The sequence below is a fragment of the Topomyia yanbarensis genome, chromosome 2 (assembly GCF_030247195.1).
Source record: "Topomyia yanbarensis strain Yona2022 chromosome 2, ASM3024719v1, whole genome shotgun sequence".
Classification (NCBI taxonomy): domain Eukaryota; kingdom Metazoa; phylum Arthropoda; class Insecta; order Diptera; family Culicidae; genus Topomyia; species Topomyia yanbarensis.
This window is the reverse complement of record NC_080671.1, coordinates 56,527,760-56,545,866: the sequence shown is the minus strand read 5'-3', so window position 1 is coordinate 56,545,866 and position 18,107 is coordinate 56,527,760. Positions and strand designations below refer to the sequence as shown.

Below are 18,107 nucleotides of genomic sequence, written 5' to 3'. Positions count from 1 at the left end.
GTGCATAGGGTTATTTGTATGTAGTTAACACTTTGAGATGATATGCCCTTGCAAGGCATGTAAGACGGTATGGGTTGGTTCAGCCGCATTCGCACCACGCGAAAACCGTTGGAAATGCCAGGGGAAAAGTTTGTCGAAATGTCGTTTGTGACGGTTTCCACTTCTCCATACTTCGACATAAATCTTTTGATATAACCGGTGCTAGTACGCGGAGTCAAATCGTGTAGGCGAATTTCCTTAAGGTCATTGTACATATACACGGTGATCTAGCTTTTGACGTTTTCGTATTCGACTTCATGTTGTATGTTGTTCTTCGCTACGAAGCTTTCTTTTTCAGATAAGGAGTTAAACGTCATTAGTACTGCATGCCTCGTATGATGTAGCTGCGTGTGTGATCAACTGTTTCAACTGTAGGTCTACGACGGGCTGCATAAAGTCAATCGCGATTCTGTTCTCCCGTAATGGGTGAAATTAATTTTGGGGGCTCACTCATTTCATTTTTTAAAAACTCTGAACAGTGAAGATAACTCTGAACCCTACTCCTCCAAACTCCACCAAGGAGCGTGACATTTGCCTGATCCCTCCGGATTCCATTTCCATTTGGGCTGTGCTCATGCTTGATTTCAAGTCTAGCTGGTCGTGCTAGTTCGCTAGTCTTATAACCGATTCCGGTTGGAGGGTGGCTTCCGGTTCACTGGTTCCCCGACGACCTTTTGTCGCGTTCGCACCTACTCGGCGTGATCCGCGATCGGTGGATCTAGCCTACCTCGGCGAACAATTCCCCGACGAAAAAATGTCTACCGAAACCATTGATGATCGCGTTATTCCGGCTTCGATGCAGTTCGGCCGAGTACCGAGGTCTGTCCAGCGATTCCGGGTGGAGGATTGCGTCCGGTTCACTAGTGCGATTCAAGCCGGCGATTCGCTTTGGACTACTCAGAATAGTTCCCAACGGTGGATATTTCCTACTCCGACGAAGAGCTCCCCGGCAGTGGAAGATCTTCCGAAACCAATGATACCCGGACAGATGCCGACAGAGATCGGTCCTGCGATTCTGGGTGAAGGGTGACTTCCAGTTCACAGGTTCGGAGGCAACATGCACGTAGGTCAGCAATCACCGAGTTCCACCCGAAGGCTGTGCGGCGATTGTACCTTGGTTTACCTTCTTTCTCTTGGTATGGATGCATCGCACGCTCTTGCTAATGCCGTTATCACTTCATCTGCACTAAAATACAGGTGATTGCATTGTTTGATTATCACACGCATTTCGGACTGTCTATTGCTTCCGATAGTGTACCGGATCGCTTGGTGCTCGCTGTGGGTGTACTCCTCCACACTCTCCAATTCAAACTTCCTGCTAGCCCGGGGTTGCAGAAGCTAACGTCAATAACTGAATCTCGACCATCCCGGCGGTATGTGCTGGCTGGTTGTGCCATCGTTTGCACATATACGTTCAGCTTTGTAAAGGCCTCGAGTAGACCTTTTGAGTTGGTGAAACGGCTGTCCCATTCTACAGCCCAAACGTTGAAATCGCCGGCTATAAGGACTGGTCTCCGATCGATAAGCTCTTCTATCGGCATTGAGCATTTCTGTGAATCGATTGAACATTCACCGCGGAGGTGCGTACCAGCTGCATAAGAAGACTCCATTGATTTTGGCGATTACAAAGGGTTCATCTGCACGATAAACCTAATCCTGAAATGGATATTGTCCAAATCGCCGCTGATTTCACGTTATCTGATATTTAGTTTCCATCGCTGGCCGGGATACGGTACGGCTCCGAAATGATATCGCATATAGACTCCGCTACAGATTGCCGCACTAAGTGTTGTGCTGTATCACAGTGCATTGCTTTGCGTTACTTCCACTGTGACTCCGTTGCAGTCGCCTGTTTGAAAACCGGACATCGTGGGCCTCCTGTAACGTGGTTGTTACCATCTTTGGTTGCACAGATCACACATCTCGGAGCCTGCCGGCAGTCTTTTGCCTTGTGGCCTTCTTCCCTGCACCTTTTGCATAAATTGCTCCTGCCAGGTCCACTGCAGCTCCTAACCAGGTGACCGAACTCTTGACTTTTAAAGCACACTTCCGGTCGCTGCTACGACTGGAAGCCTAACCGAAGCCACTTGGGTGCCGAAACATTCCTTCGTCATTCGGATCATCATCGGCATTTCTATGAGCTTACAATGTTCATTCGGAGCTCCTCTTACCTCTTCTTCCGAGGATACTTCATCCAGATCCTTGCATTTAATGGCTGCCTCCGGACACAACGCTCTCGCTTCCACCGCGTCGCCCATGGCTTTCTCTGTGACTGCTTCGTTTGCTATGCGTACCACGATGCCGAGAGCCTCCATGTGTTTCTTGGAACCTTCCCAGCCAGCCTTTTTGATGGTATTTCCAAGTTTCAACTGAATAATACGTGTTTATATTCCACTACAAAAGTCGCACAAAATGCAGAATTCGTCGGTAAAGAAGATAAAACACTAGAAACAGTTAATAGGCACATCAATCATCTCCAGCATAACAAAATACGTAAAAAGCGGGGTTTGAGGAGAAAAAGAACGAATGCTGATTGTGAACCGGATTGCCAAAACCCAACACATAGAGGTTCTTCTTCTCATGTTAAGATGGGATTCGAACTTACGACATTTGGATTGTAGGACAGGACTTACTACACAGAACTATTTTAATTATTATAAGCGTGACAATATTTCGTAATCATATCTTATCTTCAACTAGAGAAACTCTATTCCGATAAATATTCGCCATATATGCCATTCATAGATATGAGATAAGTCGTAAGTGTTGTGATTTTTGAAGTCATTGTGATGTATATCGAAGTCGTACATACGTTTATGTTTCTGAGTGACTATTCCCACACATAAGAAAGACCACAAAGACTTAATTATGTTGTTAATCAGATATTGATCGAAGTAAAATACGATCAAATATGAGCAAAAATACGATGTTTTATGATTTAAATATTTTTTGCTATATAAATATAAGTTGTCAGTGGTCTACGACCAACTCTACGATTGAATGGAAGGTTGTATTCTCGCTGGGTCCTGGGCATCACCTGGTGATACTCTTGGCTTCTTCGGCGCAGAGAGGGAAACGGTTTCCGTTCCTTGAGGTTTGTCTTTCGCCTCATAAGTCTCCCTCACTTTTAGTGGTGCCACTGCTTGACCCATTTCCAAGGACTTCTTGGCCACTGACAAGTCCGTTTCGGTTAATTTCGCTTTCTGCTCCAAGGTTCTCCATTCCTTGACGGTCAATTCGAGGTTACCTTGTATCTTCAGGACCCGTGTCTTTGTGTACCAAGTTTGTCGACAAAGTTGTGCAGTTCGTCCAGCAATTTTTTAACTAATATACACTCGTCCTGCTTGATATTTTCAATCAGGCACTGCCCTCCTGTTTGTGTTAAAGGTGCGGTTACGGCTGTTAAAGGGCTGCCCCTGTTCTTGGAGCTGCAGCTGCTTTTTCTCCTGATCGTGCTGTAGTTGCACTGCCTGGTTTTGTCGACGTGGTGACTTGGTTAAACCACTTTTGGCGAAGGGATTCGCCACACCCACACCTACTTCATATAGGTCAGTTTCTTGCTCCATTTTATTGTGTCCCAACTCTGAGCCGCTATCTCCACTCGTTGTACGCAGTCGCCTCTTGTGCTTGAGTAGTGTTCAGAGCCGGATAAGCGTAAAGTCGGGAATGGTCTATTCGAACCTAGTACCACCAACTAATTGATGACGACTTTTGAACGTACTCAGAGACCGGCCAAGGTTTTGTTGGGACGGAGGCAGCCGTGCTGTTGGCTCACTCGCCATTTCAAGTCGGTGTCACCCTTTTACCCAGGGAGTAGAACAGCACGCCGTTCGCAATGGCCACAATGCCGTAAACAGGATGTTACTGGCATCGATTCTGTGGTACCGGTCAGTACCGTCTTTACGCATGGGCACACTGAGCCAGGGCCAGGGGCCCCGCGATTTTGGGGGCCCCGCACGTAGGATGAATATAAAAACATTCAATAGACTAATTTTCAGAAAAATGTTTGTAACTTTTGTATCGTGTGTATTGGGAATCCCATAGCACATGGGACAGCTTTTATTTATCATCGGACATAATAGTTCAAATGATTTGGGTGGGAAAAAGTCCGTTCGAGTTGGCCTCCTCGTACCAGGCGCCACCCTCAAATGGGCGTAAAAACCACTATCTTGTTGTAAGGTTAAATGAACAAAATTAACCCATTATAACCCAGGGATTTCAAAAAGTGAGCCAAATGCAGTGATATCCTCAATTTCATCATAAAGTGTATCAAATATTATGGGAAACACAAAATCGCCGCTTAAAATGGTTTTGAGAATGAAAATATGTCATGCAAAAAAATTCGTACGCTTCAATAATAACAACAAATTTTAAGTTGTTTCACACATTTCTTCTTTTACTCCTGTGACAACGTTTTGTCACATAGTGGAATTATTAGCACTAATTCTAACAATAAAATTCAATTAATTGTATTGCATATTTTCCAGCTGCCATTTTCCTCAACTATACACGCTTCAAAAATGTAAATAAAATGACAAAAATTGGCTGCTATCTTGTTTCACAATGAAGTATGAGGAGCAATGATCCCATTAGTGCAATAATAAAGCAATTAGATGTCAAAATTCTACAGTAAATACGCATGAAACGACGGATAGTTCTGCGCATGAAATTTCATACGCTAGGATATAATGGGTTAAGTAAAATTATAAGTACCTGACCTGATTCTTATTACTAATTCACATAATAATCACAGTAAACACAATCTTCTTATATTGTTTGCAAATATTTCCGATGAGTCACCAAACTGAAAGGCATAATTAGCACGAGAAAAGGTTCGAATCATTGAAGACAGTGGTTCATGGAATCCAAAAGATGTCTGATGCAGAGTTAAAAATATTCAAATTCATTGAATGAAAATTGATCAAATTCAGCCGCATTCATTTTCAATATTCAGTGACGCAGCTGAAAACGTCAAACGAATAAACCGCCCATTCATCCATGCAGATTTTCATTCGTCTGCGATTATTACACGAAGCGGCCGTGCAGCCACGAATCAAACGTATCAAAGTATGCCCTGGCACAATGTAAGCGATGATGATTGTTGTTTCATATACTTTTCCGGCATTTGAAAACATTTTCCTATATAATTAGTGGAACGAATATATTGTACGATATTCAACTGAATGAATAACATGGATATTTGAATGAATATTTTTTCTATTCACCGCGAGTCGCATCAGGTTCATTTTCAGCCGTCAAAAAAGAGCTTCGATTATTTTTAACTCTGGTCTGATGGAACCTCGACAATAATAATAACGTTTCTCGTGTTCTCCTCACTACTTGGAAATCTAAGCCGGGCAGCAATTCAGGCGCATCACATTCTCCGTTTAAAATTGCCACCAAGGTAGTAGCTTGCTGGATACTACGATGACATTCTAATGTCTCAAAATTGAGCAGCTGGCAACGGTCACGATTCGGTGGTAAATTTTGCGGCTCACGGCAAGACAAGTTCCTAAGAGCTAAGCGTACGAACATTTTCAGTACTCTCTCCAATTTTAAACACCAAGTTACCCAAGCAACATATGTAACGAGTCTACGAAAAAAAAATTAGCCTATTTGGTTGAATATCAGTTGTAAAAAAGTATAAAAGCATTTTCTTAGATAGTGGTTTGTTGCTAATAGACTACAAACAAGATTGTTGCTACTAATCAAACCGTAAAAAGTGGGTTTGTTGACTAAAAGAATTATTTTCCATTTTATTACTCCGATTCTAAACGATATTCAGTAGGTGGAGCTTATAATGTTTGATAACTGTTAGTTGAAAGTAACTGAATGCTATAGTGGATAGCAGCTGTCAGTGTTTGTTTGCAATAAGTATCATATAAAGACCAAACACTTGGAAACTCGTCAAATACTTGCCGACAATTAAAAAAAATGCGACAACGAGATGGCGTTATCGATGCATCTGTATTTGTTATTTTTCTTCTGTCAACGAATCAGCCACAACGAGAAGGCGGCCATGATGCTTTCATAAATTTGTGCACCATATTCGAATTGCATATTGGTAGGCGCAATCGAAAACTGCGTCATTTGCCTGGAGCGCTATATATTGTTGTTATATTTTCATTCATTTCTGATTTTATTTGAGGGCACATTTAAAATGTATACGTAAAATTGAAAAATTCACAGTAAATCTAGATGCGTCGGTGAAATTTAAGTATAGAAGAGCAAAATATTTGCTTTCAAATATTCCAAATTATCTTGCCCAAATAACATCGCATTATTCCAACACCGAAAATTTTCCAAACATAATGGAACTCGATTTGAAACTAGATGGCATAATTGATTTGCAATACAGCGTACGTTTTAATGACATGTTACAAATTGACTCCGCCTTGGGGCTTTTTTGGTGATGAAACAGTTGAGATCATGTTCACCCGGCTAGATTATTACACGTGATTTGGTTTCATTATTAGTTGTTAATATTCTTTTACTATAAAATATGTTGCTTGGGTTAGGTGATGAGGATTCCAAACCGGCAAGACGAACTCGAGGATTGGTCTGACCAATGCGCAGTATAGGGAATTTAGACAGTACGGATCCGTAAAATCCCGTGAAATCTTCGAAATGAGTCCCAACTGGCGATTTGCTTTCGCAATTATGTTGGTCATATGAGAATTGAAGGACAGCTTGTGGTCAAGAATTACACCCAGGTCATATTCTGCATTGACTCTCTGTAGCGCAACCCCATCGATACTGTAATCGAAGATTAACGGATCGTTCTTCCTGTGGGACGTTATCACGGAGCATTTGGCAATATTTACAGTAAGCTAATTCATTCCACACCACTTCACAAAGCGGTCAAATAGTGCCTGGATGACTAAGTACAGCTTAAGATCGTCGGCAAATATGAGCTTGTACCCGGAATCTAACACTAAAAAACAGTGAGAAAAGCAGTGGGCCTAGATTGCTGCCCTGCGGTACACCTGATCTATTGGTAAACGGAGCCGATATACAAGAGCCCAATTTCACACAAGGCGTTCTGTGCGTAAGGTAGGAGCTTAGCCACAACGTAAGCTTGTCGGGCGCTCGTAAATTGTACAACTTCTTGAGAAGAATTTCATGGGCAATTCGGCCAAAAGCAGATTTCAAATCTGTGTATATAGTGTCCACTTGTGTTTTCTCCTCCATGAACACCGGGAACATGTAGGGTTGTTTCCAAAGGTTGGGGAACTTAGCCTGGTCAAATGATTGGTTGAAAATGCGGGACAAAGGTTCAGCAAAAGCGACGGCACAGCGACAGTAGACAGCAGCTGGAATCCCATCCGGTCCAGGGGAGAAAGAGCTTTTTAGCTTTCTTGCAGTTGCTATTACCATGTCGGGTGAAATCGAAAAAGTGCTTAAGACAGCGATATCTTTCGGAACAGTTACTAATGCGATATCGATTTCCTGATCAGATGCTAAACAGGGAGCAACGACGGATGCGAAATGATTGCCAAACCATTCACAAGCTGTTGCAGTGGACGACGCTGCCTTTTCATCGAGGTACACATTGGAAGGAACGCTGAAATTTTTCCGTTTTGAATTTACAAAGTTCAAAAAACCTTTAGGATTATTTCGTAAGCCTACTTGAACTCGTTGTACTTACGATCTATACAGAACAGCGTTGAGATTCCGGTATGCTTCACTGGCAACGTGAAAATCGTGATTCGTGGCCGGCGATTGTTTGCGACGAAGTTTGCTTTAGCATGCATTTCGTTTTCTGCGAAGGACTCGCTGCGCCGATGTACTCCATGCCGAGGAAACACTCCCGTTTACTGGGAGATTATTCTGTAACCAGTCCTGAATTACTCGGCAGAAGTTTGTGGTTATTGCATCTGCATCGCTGTCACCTAGATGCGTTGACCAGTCCAGATAGAGCAAATAGTCACACAGCTCGGAAAAATCAATCTTACGATAATTCAGCAGTTGGCTAGCTGGAACAACTACCGGTATAACCGGGCAACCAGGCGATTGCATCATGATAACTAGCGGTGCGTGGTGAGTGTCGACTTGCTGAAGGGGGATACTGACTTCTCGACCGAAATACACAATATTCCTTCGAGCAGAAAACTAGGTCAACGACCCGTCCAATTTGATTGGTATGTGTAAAGCGGCAGGATAGATCTGTAGCAGCTTGGATTCGCACATTGCACCGTATCCCATGTGATCAAGTTGTTTAAAGGGCATCAGAGCGGTAAAAAACGAGGCTCTGCATGACTATTGAACCAGTTAAAACGTCAATCCCACATTTCGATTCAAGTTTCAATTTATTTTTAACTACAGCAAACAAACATTTGGCACACCAAGTGTACAAAATTTGGAAGGTACCGAACCTTAGCCAACCAACTAGAAAATTGAAAACTTTGATTGGCAAGCGATTTACGGATGTGGAAAAATATTTATTTCTATGTCATATTTGAGTCTGCAAATGAACAAATTCACATGGAAATGCCCAAAAGTGACTTCTTGAGATCTTACGAAGACTCGGCACTATTTGGTCGGATTTGGCAAGTTTCATTTTGCATGGTCAATCTTAGACTGACACAATACCAATAATGATGCTCTGTAATGCATCCGCCTTATTTAGAAAAAATAAACCATCGTGTAGACAAACGTCATGAAATCCCAATAAAAAGTTGAAAATGGCCCTTTTAAAGTGTTTACACACATAAACCCTGACTTTCCCCTAGATTTGAATAAATGAGTCTCGGCAATGTGCGTGTGTTTGAGGGTATTTGAAGAACCTCGGACATTTGGTTAGGGGCCGTTCATAAACCACGTAGACTCATAAGGGGGACGGGGGGGTCTGGCAAAAGTCTACGTTTGTCTACGAGGGGGGAGGAGGGGTCTTTGAAAAAGTCTACGTAGACTTTTATTTTTTGTTATTCTCGTATTACTAATTATAAATGGGATTTAAAGAGAGTTGTATTCAAAATATCGGTCTATTCAGTATTTATGCAGACACTTCAAAGCTAGTACACTATTGAGGTAACTACTCGTTAAGCGACCACTCAACCCAGAACCCACGATTTTTTTTGGACAACCTCACACAGTGTTGTTTCTTGCGTATATTTCGATATAGTTTTGATCTAGGAATAATACAAAATGACAGTTCCAAAGACGATCGCCCAAAATTCCTCTCGACGGAAGATTTTGACTGTGAAATCATCTGAGACATCACTAGTTAGCAGACATGCATGGACCATTAAATGCATGAACCATAAAAACGTAAAAAATGGTCAAAGTTAAGCATTGTAACAATAAAACACCCGATTTTTAACAATAAGTGGATTAATTTTATTTTTTATTTATTGATTTCGGTGGCTAAAGCCGTAGTGTAGTTAAACTTCTACAACAAAGTGTTTACTCAAGTTAATCAGTTTCTCTTGCAATCATTTACACTGATTTCAAAATCTTTAAACACCCGTTAAATTTTACGTCTATATATTGAAATTTGTTCACGAAAAGTGAAATTTGTGTGCATGTTTGGTTTATTATTTTAGTCTAGATGATAGTACACATCGACAGTATTATTTCGTAAATGTTTCTTATAATTTAACAATTTTGAATGCAACAGTAAGGCTCAAAAAGTGTTTAGCAATTCTGCATTGTTCGCACACTTCGGTCAAAATTTAAGCTAGTTATAGCAATATATCTTTTTACATATATTTGAGTGACTAACCTTGAAAAGAAGTATTCCGAACGTTGAACGAAAGAAGTACACAAACGTTGGAAAGCACCTTGAATTAGTACTAATTGATTTGATCAATCATAGACAAAAAACCAATGTGAAACACCTTTCTTTAATATTTAAAAAGCTTGAAATAAATCTGAACGCTAATTTTTAATTGAACATTATAATGTGCTTCTTGCTAATTACACATTTCCCGCGAATAAAAAAAATTAAAAGTCTACGTAGACTTGTGGTGGAGGGGGGGGGGGGGGGGGGTTGGTAAAAGTCTACTAAGGTCTACTAGGGGGGAGGGGGGGTTAAAAATTCTCAAATTTCGGTCTACGTGGTTTATGAACGGTCCCTTACCCAACCCCAACATTTCTTCGTCTTGATGGAAGCACTTTTTATCCTCAAACAACGTCTACCAACTATGAAGGTCAGATTACACCGTTTGGGAATACTATAGCGTAGTTAATAAGTCCATGACGATATTTGGACATCGGCAACGACACCAGGTTGTGGAAATCTGAAATCGTCTTTGTTCTCAGTATAATTTAAATCCCACTTTATTTTTAAAGTAATGTCAACACGGTTCACAGATTTGGCTTAAATTTGTAAAAGAGCCTCAGGGTGGTATGGAGTGGAAACTGTACCGAAAAGCTGGGAATTTTTTATCATCGTACTACTACAGCGTACTACTTATAGCTTTTCAATTGTAGGGGCCTCCTAGCTCAAGAGTGCCCAGGGGCCCCGTGTAGTCTTAAGACGGCCCTGGTACCGGTTGGCACTCCGGTTGGTTTTTATTGCTAATATCTTTGAATTCTAAAATCTAAGAATCTTAGCAGAAGCGGTACAGGCTTGCGTCGTCGGACCTGCATTCGAAATTATGGCATTTTTGGAGGTTAAGCAGTGCCCATTGCTGCCCCAATCCCAGCAGATCCTATCAAGATTCCCCAGGAATCAGGGATCAGTAGCGACTGGCTCAAATGGCACGTTCTCCATGTTGATTGGAGATGTGTGCTTTGTCATGATTTGCTTTTTCATCATTTCCCTGATGGGAAGGATTGGGGAAGTGGAAAATAATGTCACAGAGCAATTAAAACAGAGCATTCTGCACCCCCGGATGCCGAACGACCTGCAGGTGCTACAATAGCAGGAATAAAACTTCCAACCCCCGGAGGGATTTAGACTTTTGATTTCAATAGTGAGCGGGTATATCAACACTCCCGAGGAGCTATTGAGATAACAGAATGACAACAGCCACGAAGAGATATTGTCATTCAAATACGGCTTAAATTATAACTCTTTATCACACTGGGAGATAGACAACAGCATATCCTTGAGTTTCAGCTCTTTGTACATAGATTCCTCTATGTATGGAGAACCAAACATCCGGATAAGCAATTGCATTACTCCAGAGCAGTCACATATCAAATGACATTAAGTTCCGTAATCGGATTCACAAAGATCACACGAATAATACTCAGCACGCTAAATAGTAGCCATGTGATAATTGAGTTCGCCATGTCCAGGGCCATGACTATAATACTACAATTGTGCTTAGAAAAATGCAACAAATTCTTTGACATTTTCGGACTCACATCCGGCAAGTTTGCAAGCTACGTCAATGGTTGGCATGTTCGGATGCAGCCCAACAGCGAGTCTTGTGCTATATTCAACCTATCGAAAGTGGTAAAACTGATTCTGGCCCAACGAAGTCAGTCGTAGCGCCCGCCCTAACCAAATCGTCCGCCCACTATTTTCAATCTCGAATCTGTCGAACTAAGTGCTTTCAAGGCAGCGCAACGGTCAGAGCAAAAATAGATTCTTTTACGGATTATTCACCACACTGAATCGCGAAGATTCCTGCTTGGAACACGGTGCAGTATCTACCAAGCGAATGAGATTGGTTTAATCTCATTTCACGACAATAGACTCTAGCACCGGTTCGGCCTTCTGACAAAGAACCGTTAGCATAACTAACTACAAATTCTTCAAGTTGTCGCTCCATCCAGCCAGACAGCCATTCATCGCGAGGAGGAATTCTCACATTGAAAGTTTCAAAAGGAAAACTACGTATGAGTGTAAGGTCACTGGGAGCATTTGGGCCACAGTCTTGTGTGGCTAGTTGCACGATCTATAAGGTTACTGTTCCAGATCCCAGTAAGCTTTAGACGGTATGCACAAGAAGTGCTTCTTGTTTCAGAAACACATGTAGTGGTTTTATGTTCAAAAGTGCCTCTAGAGTAGCTGTAGGTGTTGTCGAGAACGCACCTGTCCTCGCCATCAAGACCAAAGTTAAACCATCTCTGAAGATGGTTTAACTTTGATTGGATTGTCATGACTTCTCCCTTCTGCCACCAAAAAAGGTACCAGGTATGTCATTGCAGAACTACCTGAAAAGAGCTCAGGGGTTGTCGTCAGTGATGGCTCCGTACAGCCTGGAAAGTAGAATCAAACAGACAGTTCAGTACTACATCTTCGTCAGACGAGTATTCACCATTAGCAGTTCTAATCGAACTGACATGAAAGTCTTTCGATTTCGAAAGTAACTTATTTAATCTACTAGTCTCGTTAAGACTTGAGACATTTGTGCAGAGGCTTTTCCAACCACTTCGCTCAGAGGATCGAAGGGTATTTCTGTATGCTTTTCTACATAACTGTTTAAATCGAACAAGTTCAGTATTCCACAAAGGTGTTAGAAGCACACATAACTCGAGGCGGACAAGCCTCTTCGTATGCTGCTACAATCAGCGAGCTTGTTTTAACCACGACCTCATACAACTCACTTGGAGATTCAATTGTCGGAAGATACCCATAAAACCTAGTCGCCAAGCCTTCTTCGTAGAGGTCCCAGTTCGTAGATTTGGGATTACGATATGTGACGATATCTAGCAAGCCGTTTAAATGATTTAGGACGATATACTTATGAACAGATATCGACGGTTCGAGCTCGTTTGGTACGAGCCATTTCGCCAACTCATGCGTAATACCGTCAGAGCAGAGAGTTACATCTATCACCTCTGCAAATGTTGGGCGGTTTCGTGCATTAAGCATGTGCAGACTTGTACTACTTAGGTATTCCATTAATTCGGTGCCCCTCAAACTGATATCTGAGCTGCCCCAAATTATGTGGTAGGCATTTGCATCACTGCCGATTATGAGAGGAAACCCATTTCTGCCACAGTATGATACAACTTATTTATGTTGTCAACAGTCATATTTACCGTGACAGCACATATATCGCGAGTTGTGAGGTCGGATATAAGACATGCGTCAATAGCACTATTCGCAAGTATATTCGCAAGTGGATTTGTCATGACATTTTCGTTGAAAGCTACGAAGACGAGGTTAAGTAGCATTCCAACATAGAAGTTTCCTTTATGGAAATACGGTTCTTGAACCAAAGCTATGAAAGCTTTTCGTTCCTGCACAAGGCGGGATAGATTCATAGTTGCTGTACGTTTATGCTGAATATTAATTTGTACTACTCTAACAATACTCTTACGCCTCTTACGACATGGGAGCAGGAACCCAGTGGATCAATTTTTGGTTGAGAAACATGAATCCGCCGGATGCCACACGGTCTCTAGGCTGGTTTTGTCCGGAGAAAGATATTAGACTGTTATCAACCTCCTAGTGGACCACAGCCGGAATCTTATCAGAAGCGCCACAGACTTGCTTCGTCGGAGCTGCGTTCGGAATTATAACATTTTGGAGGTTTAGCAGCGCCCATTGCTGCCTCAACCCAAGCTTCAGAAGGCTGACCTGTAGTGTTTTGGCACTTTGTGGGATTCCCTTACGTGCCTAACCACTAAAACACTCATTACTCTTCTTCTGTTACCCACAGAACTACATCAAAGTATAACGTCGTGTGCTTTCATATCACCTCATTCTTTTGCTCGTGAGTTTTCCACAATTAATTCAGAGCCTCGTTTGATCCATCCATTTAGCTCCCGACTTTCCTCTTGCTTCCGCCATTCTCTCCATCTAGTATGCCGTTTAAATCCTTTGCGTACTTGAGCCATTCAACCACCTAACTCGGATATTCCCCAGCGGTAAATTACCGCAAGCCCTTTTAACTCCTGATTCCATGATCCATACCTTACTCCGACTGAGAGTTACCCGGTGTCGGAATTTGTTCCGATACCGATACCCGTTTCCTTGAGCAGTGGCGTGATTTGTGTGGGCATCGATGTCCGTTTAATGAATTAATTAGCTCCCAGATTTGTAACGAAATACTCGGATAGTGTCCGGTCGTGAGTCTACCCTATTCCGACTGAGAATTCTCCAGCGATGCATTTGTTCCGGTATCGATGCTCGTTTTCATGAGTCATTTAGCTCCCCACTTCGTCGCTCTCTACTCGATGGAATCCCTGGTGGTGGATATAGCCTACTCTTCGGGCCAACCGATAGGTGCTAAGGTCTGTCACCGATTTTCACTATAACACAACTTATAAAATATTTTCAGACGATAATATTTTCAAAAACAATTTATAGAATGTTATTTAAAACATTAAGCATATTTTAGAGTTTAGACGAAGATATTTAATTTTTCAATGCGTGAAAAAATAGTCTCCCAAACCACCCTGCTACTACACCACTGCTTTTGATATTTCATAACATCGTAACTCGATTTTTGCGATTTTGCAAATTGAGGACAACCTTCAAACAACAATATCAAACACCACTGATAATGGTTGACTCACCCTTTACATTTAAACGAGCCAGAAATTAATGTGCTTCTGTCTTTGAGTCAGCATGTTGATAGGGAAATGTTTAAAAACTATTGGAAATCTATCAGATCCTATCAAGTGAAACGCTGCTACACATTTTGAAACTAGCACAAACCGCTTTCAACTGTACTCGTCCTCGTATAAACAAAACTAAAATCATTCTAAATAAATCTTATCACCATCGCTGTACAAATCAATTCAACTAAGACGAACCCCTCTATTACATTGCCTAATCACAAACAGTAACGATGTTAAATCCGCTTAGAGGTAACTTTGTAACATTCAATTAATTCTACTGCTAAATAGATTTGCTACTTAATAATGCTATTACAGTGACTAAATTACAGCTTCAGTATTGATCCTTCGATTTTTAAATTTTGTTTTTCCAGATCATCCAAAAAGCATCACCGGTGAGACCAGGCCAACAGCTGAGCATATGAATGGTGAAACGTAGCAAGCCCGTGACATTAGCTAAGACCTTGTTCCCCGCGTATGTACATCGGATCAGTAAGCTGTCAACATGTTTCGATGAACAACATGTCAATAACATGTAAGAAAGTAATGTTTCAAAGGTTTTCTTCCATTTAATTCCACTATGTTAACATAGTGGAATTAAATGGAAGAAAACGTTTGAAACATTGCGTACATTCCACTAAGACCTCTGTTCGCGTATATATTATGTAAGAAAGGTAAAAAAAAAACTAACACAGATCTCGAATCACTTGAATGTAATTAACGAAAGTAAAAATGCCGAAAATGAAGAGAACGTAAACAAATGTGATGAGGGGTGATAAGTGCTATCACTTGAGAAAAAAACGCTACGAAATAATTCGAAAACTGAGCCAAGAGCGATCGACCATTTCCGATCATATATTATGTTTATACGCCGTCTCGCAGAACGCAAAACTGTTTAATTTTTGTTTTTTTTTGGAATAGAAGCTTTTTATATAGAAACATCGATTGTGTTCCTATTACGGTTTGATTCTAATATTTTTTACTAGGAAAAAATACAATTACTAAATATCCGAACTATAGCGACTAACTAGCCGATAAGCCTTTCTCTGGACACGAAACTGAGCGAAAGGAATTCGACTGGTCATTATTATTAAAAATATCGCTTTCGCACAATCTCAAAATGGGTTTATTTTCTGCATTAACGCGTTACTAACCAAGCTGAGTGATGAACAATAAAATGTATAATAAACGGCGAATGTAGTAGGTTTGTACACATATGTCTTTATTTGTCACCACAGGGAGATATAGCACAGATCTGTTTTTTTTTTGGGTTTGTAACATTTTTGAACAATTTAACACTTTACAATGTTTTACATTACGCCCACGAATGATATTTATACAATTTCCAGAAGCAATAAAATAATTATAAAACTACGCAAACCAATCCATTCAGAGGTTCGAAAGAAACTCCTTGAGCAGTTTTATCTGCTCCTGCACCGAGATCCTAGAAGTGCCTCCGACAACGGTGTACTGCTCGACACTATTCTCGTAGTTCCACAGCGCACTGACTTTCTCGTCGAAAATCGGACTAATATCTCGGAGATCCTCCAACGATAGTTTGTTGATCGGAATTTTTACTTTCTCGGAAAATGCAACCACTTCTCCGGAAATATGATGCGCCTCTCGGAAGGGAATTCCCTTGCGAACAAGATAGTAGGCCTAGAAAACCGAAAACAAACAATTAAAAAAAACAAACCAGCAAACATTACCTCGTGGACCCGAACTTACCACATCGGTAGCGAGCATATCGTAACTGAGAGCACTGAGACAGCGTTCCTCGTCGACTCGCAACGTCGTTATCACCCCGGTCATCAGCGTCAGCGAAAGTAAACTCTGATCGTAAACAGCAAACATGCCACTCTTATCACACTGTAAATCTTTGTTGTACGTCGATGGAAGCCCTTTCAAAGTCATCAACAGGCCGCAGTGCTGGCCGAAAACCGTTCCGGAAATACCCCGAATCAACTCCAAACTGTCGGGATTTCGTTTCTGCGGCATCAGGCTGCTTCCGGTGGTGTATTCTTCAGACAACTCTAGAAAGTTGTACTCTTTTGTAGAAAACAAAATCAAATCCTCGGCCAGCCTGCTCATATGTACTCCTATCAGAGTACAGAGGAAGTTGAACTCGACAACAAAATCACGATCGCTCACTGTATACATGCTGTTGTATGTAACCCCATCGAATCCAAGATCATCGGATAGCTGATGGCGATTAATGTTGAAGGGGTTTCCGGCAAGAGCTCCCGTGCCTAAAGGTAGTACATTCATTCGCTTTGTAAACTCCAAAATCCTCTGATAGTCCTCCTTGAAGTAAAATGCATAACTCAAAATCCAGTGGCTGAAACGAACTGGTTGAGCCTTCTGCATATGCGTGTAACCCGGCATCAGCACATTGATGTATCGCTCCGCTAACGCAGTTATTCCACTGATCAACGAACGCAACTGCTTCAAAATATCCTGAACTGCTTTTCTCATCCACAGTTTCATATCGACCACTACCTGCTCGTTTCGGCTTCGTCCAGTGTGCAACTTTCCTCCAATTTGAGGTCCCACAATTTCGATCAACCGGCGCTCGTTTACCGTGTGGACGTCCTCGTCTCTAGGCAACAGCTTAATTGTTCCCTTCTCCCACTCCTCACGAACGGTCAACAGACCGTAGCGAAGCACTTTAAACTCGCTTTGTGTCAACAGTTTGGCATCAGTCAAGCTTTTAGCGTAAGCTATGCTGGCTTCCAGATCCTCCGAAAATAGCCGCTTATCCACCGATAGTGAATTGTTCACCTTCGACAGAACATGATCCGTCGCTTTGGAGTACCGTCCACCCCACAATTTGAACGGAGTCGATTCCTCAGCTCGCGCACTCATCCTGTTTTACTGTGATTAGCACTTATCAACTTCACCGATGGATGGCCGCCGCCAGAATGAATCCTAACTAGGGGATCGCTTCGTTATTTAAATGATCAACACGATGAAAGAAGGTTATCATTAGAGTTGAATACTGCGCCGCAATTGCGTCGCTTTCTTTTGCTCAAGAGAATATGCTTGAGAAGAGAGAAATTCTCGCATAGCTCTTATCAGTGCAATGTACCTAAAGTTTACGTTTTGGCAGGTAGATCCCTCCTATTGGCGTCATGTGCCAGGAGATCATCGGGCCCACTACTGTAATCAACTAGCCGGTTACTTTGTGTACCTCAACCTCATCAACGCTGCATAATTTCGAAAATCGACAACAAAAACCCAGGTAATGAATAAAATGAAAAAGTAGCTGTATAGTATTATTAAGCATATATACAAGCATTCTGCCAAAATAATAAATTTCTCTTGTCGATCATGGGCCCTATTCTCACAGTCACGTCACTTAGTGACTAGAAGGAAATTTCCTTCTAGTCACCAAGTGACGTGACTGTTAGAATAGGGTCCCATACCATACCTCGAAAATGAACTACTTTCAAACCCACTTCAAATGATTTGGCGCCTTTAGAGGTCATGGGTTAACTGGCTGTTTCCATTGAACATTGAGCATAGACAGTGGCACTGGAAACTGATAAAGATTCTGAATCAGAAGTATTGTTTACCATTGCATTCCATTATGTCACACTTTC

The 18,107-nt window shown here is 41.7% G+C and overlaps 2 protein-coding genes across 9 annotated transcripts in view; one reads left to right on the top strand and one right to left on the bottom strand.

The window, feature by feature from the left end:
* LOC131685610 (serine-rich adhesin for platelets) overlaps positions 1–15,879 on the top strand; it is a 331,716-nt gene extending 315,837 nt beyond the window's left edge. For all 8 annotated transcript variants that reach the window (XM_058969467.1, XM_058969469.1, XM_058969470.1 and 5 more), the window contains one exon: positions 14,880–15,879. In XM_058969467.1, coding sequence (XP_058825450.1) covers positions 14,880–14,904 — 25 coding nt within the window. In that variant the 3' untranslated portion in view covers positions 14,905–15,879. The remainder of the gene's footprint in view (positions 1–14,879) is intronic.
* On the bottom strand, positions 15,707–17,426 carry LOC131685615 (argininosuccinate lyase). Its single transcript, XM_058969478.1, has 2 exons — positions 16,234–17,426; positions 15,707–16,164 (listed from the first exon to the last, which is right to left on the bottom strand). The coding sequence occupies exons 1-2, from the start codon at positions 17,368–17,370 to the stop codon at positions 15,895–15,897; spliced, it is 1,407 nt and encodes a 468-aa protein (XP_058825461.1). The 5' UTR covers positions 17,371–17,426; the 3' UTR covers positions 15,707–15,894.
* Between the last annotated feature and the right edge of the window lie 681 nt (positions 17,427–18,107).

Excerpts from the sequence above, each read along its gene's own strand:
- LOC131685615 (XM_058969478.1), bottom strand. The coding sequence starts at position 17,370 with ATGAGTGCGCGAGCTGAGGAATCGACTCCGTTCAAATTGTGGGGTGGA. Across the intron at positions 16,165-16,233 it reads ATATGCTCGCTACCGATGTG|GCCTACTATCTTGTTCGCAA; the intron begins GTAAGTTCGGGT and ends TCGGTTTTCTAG.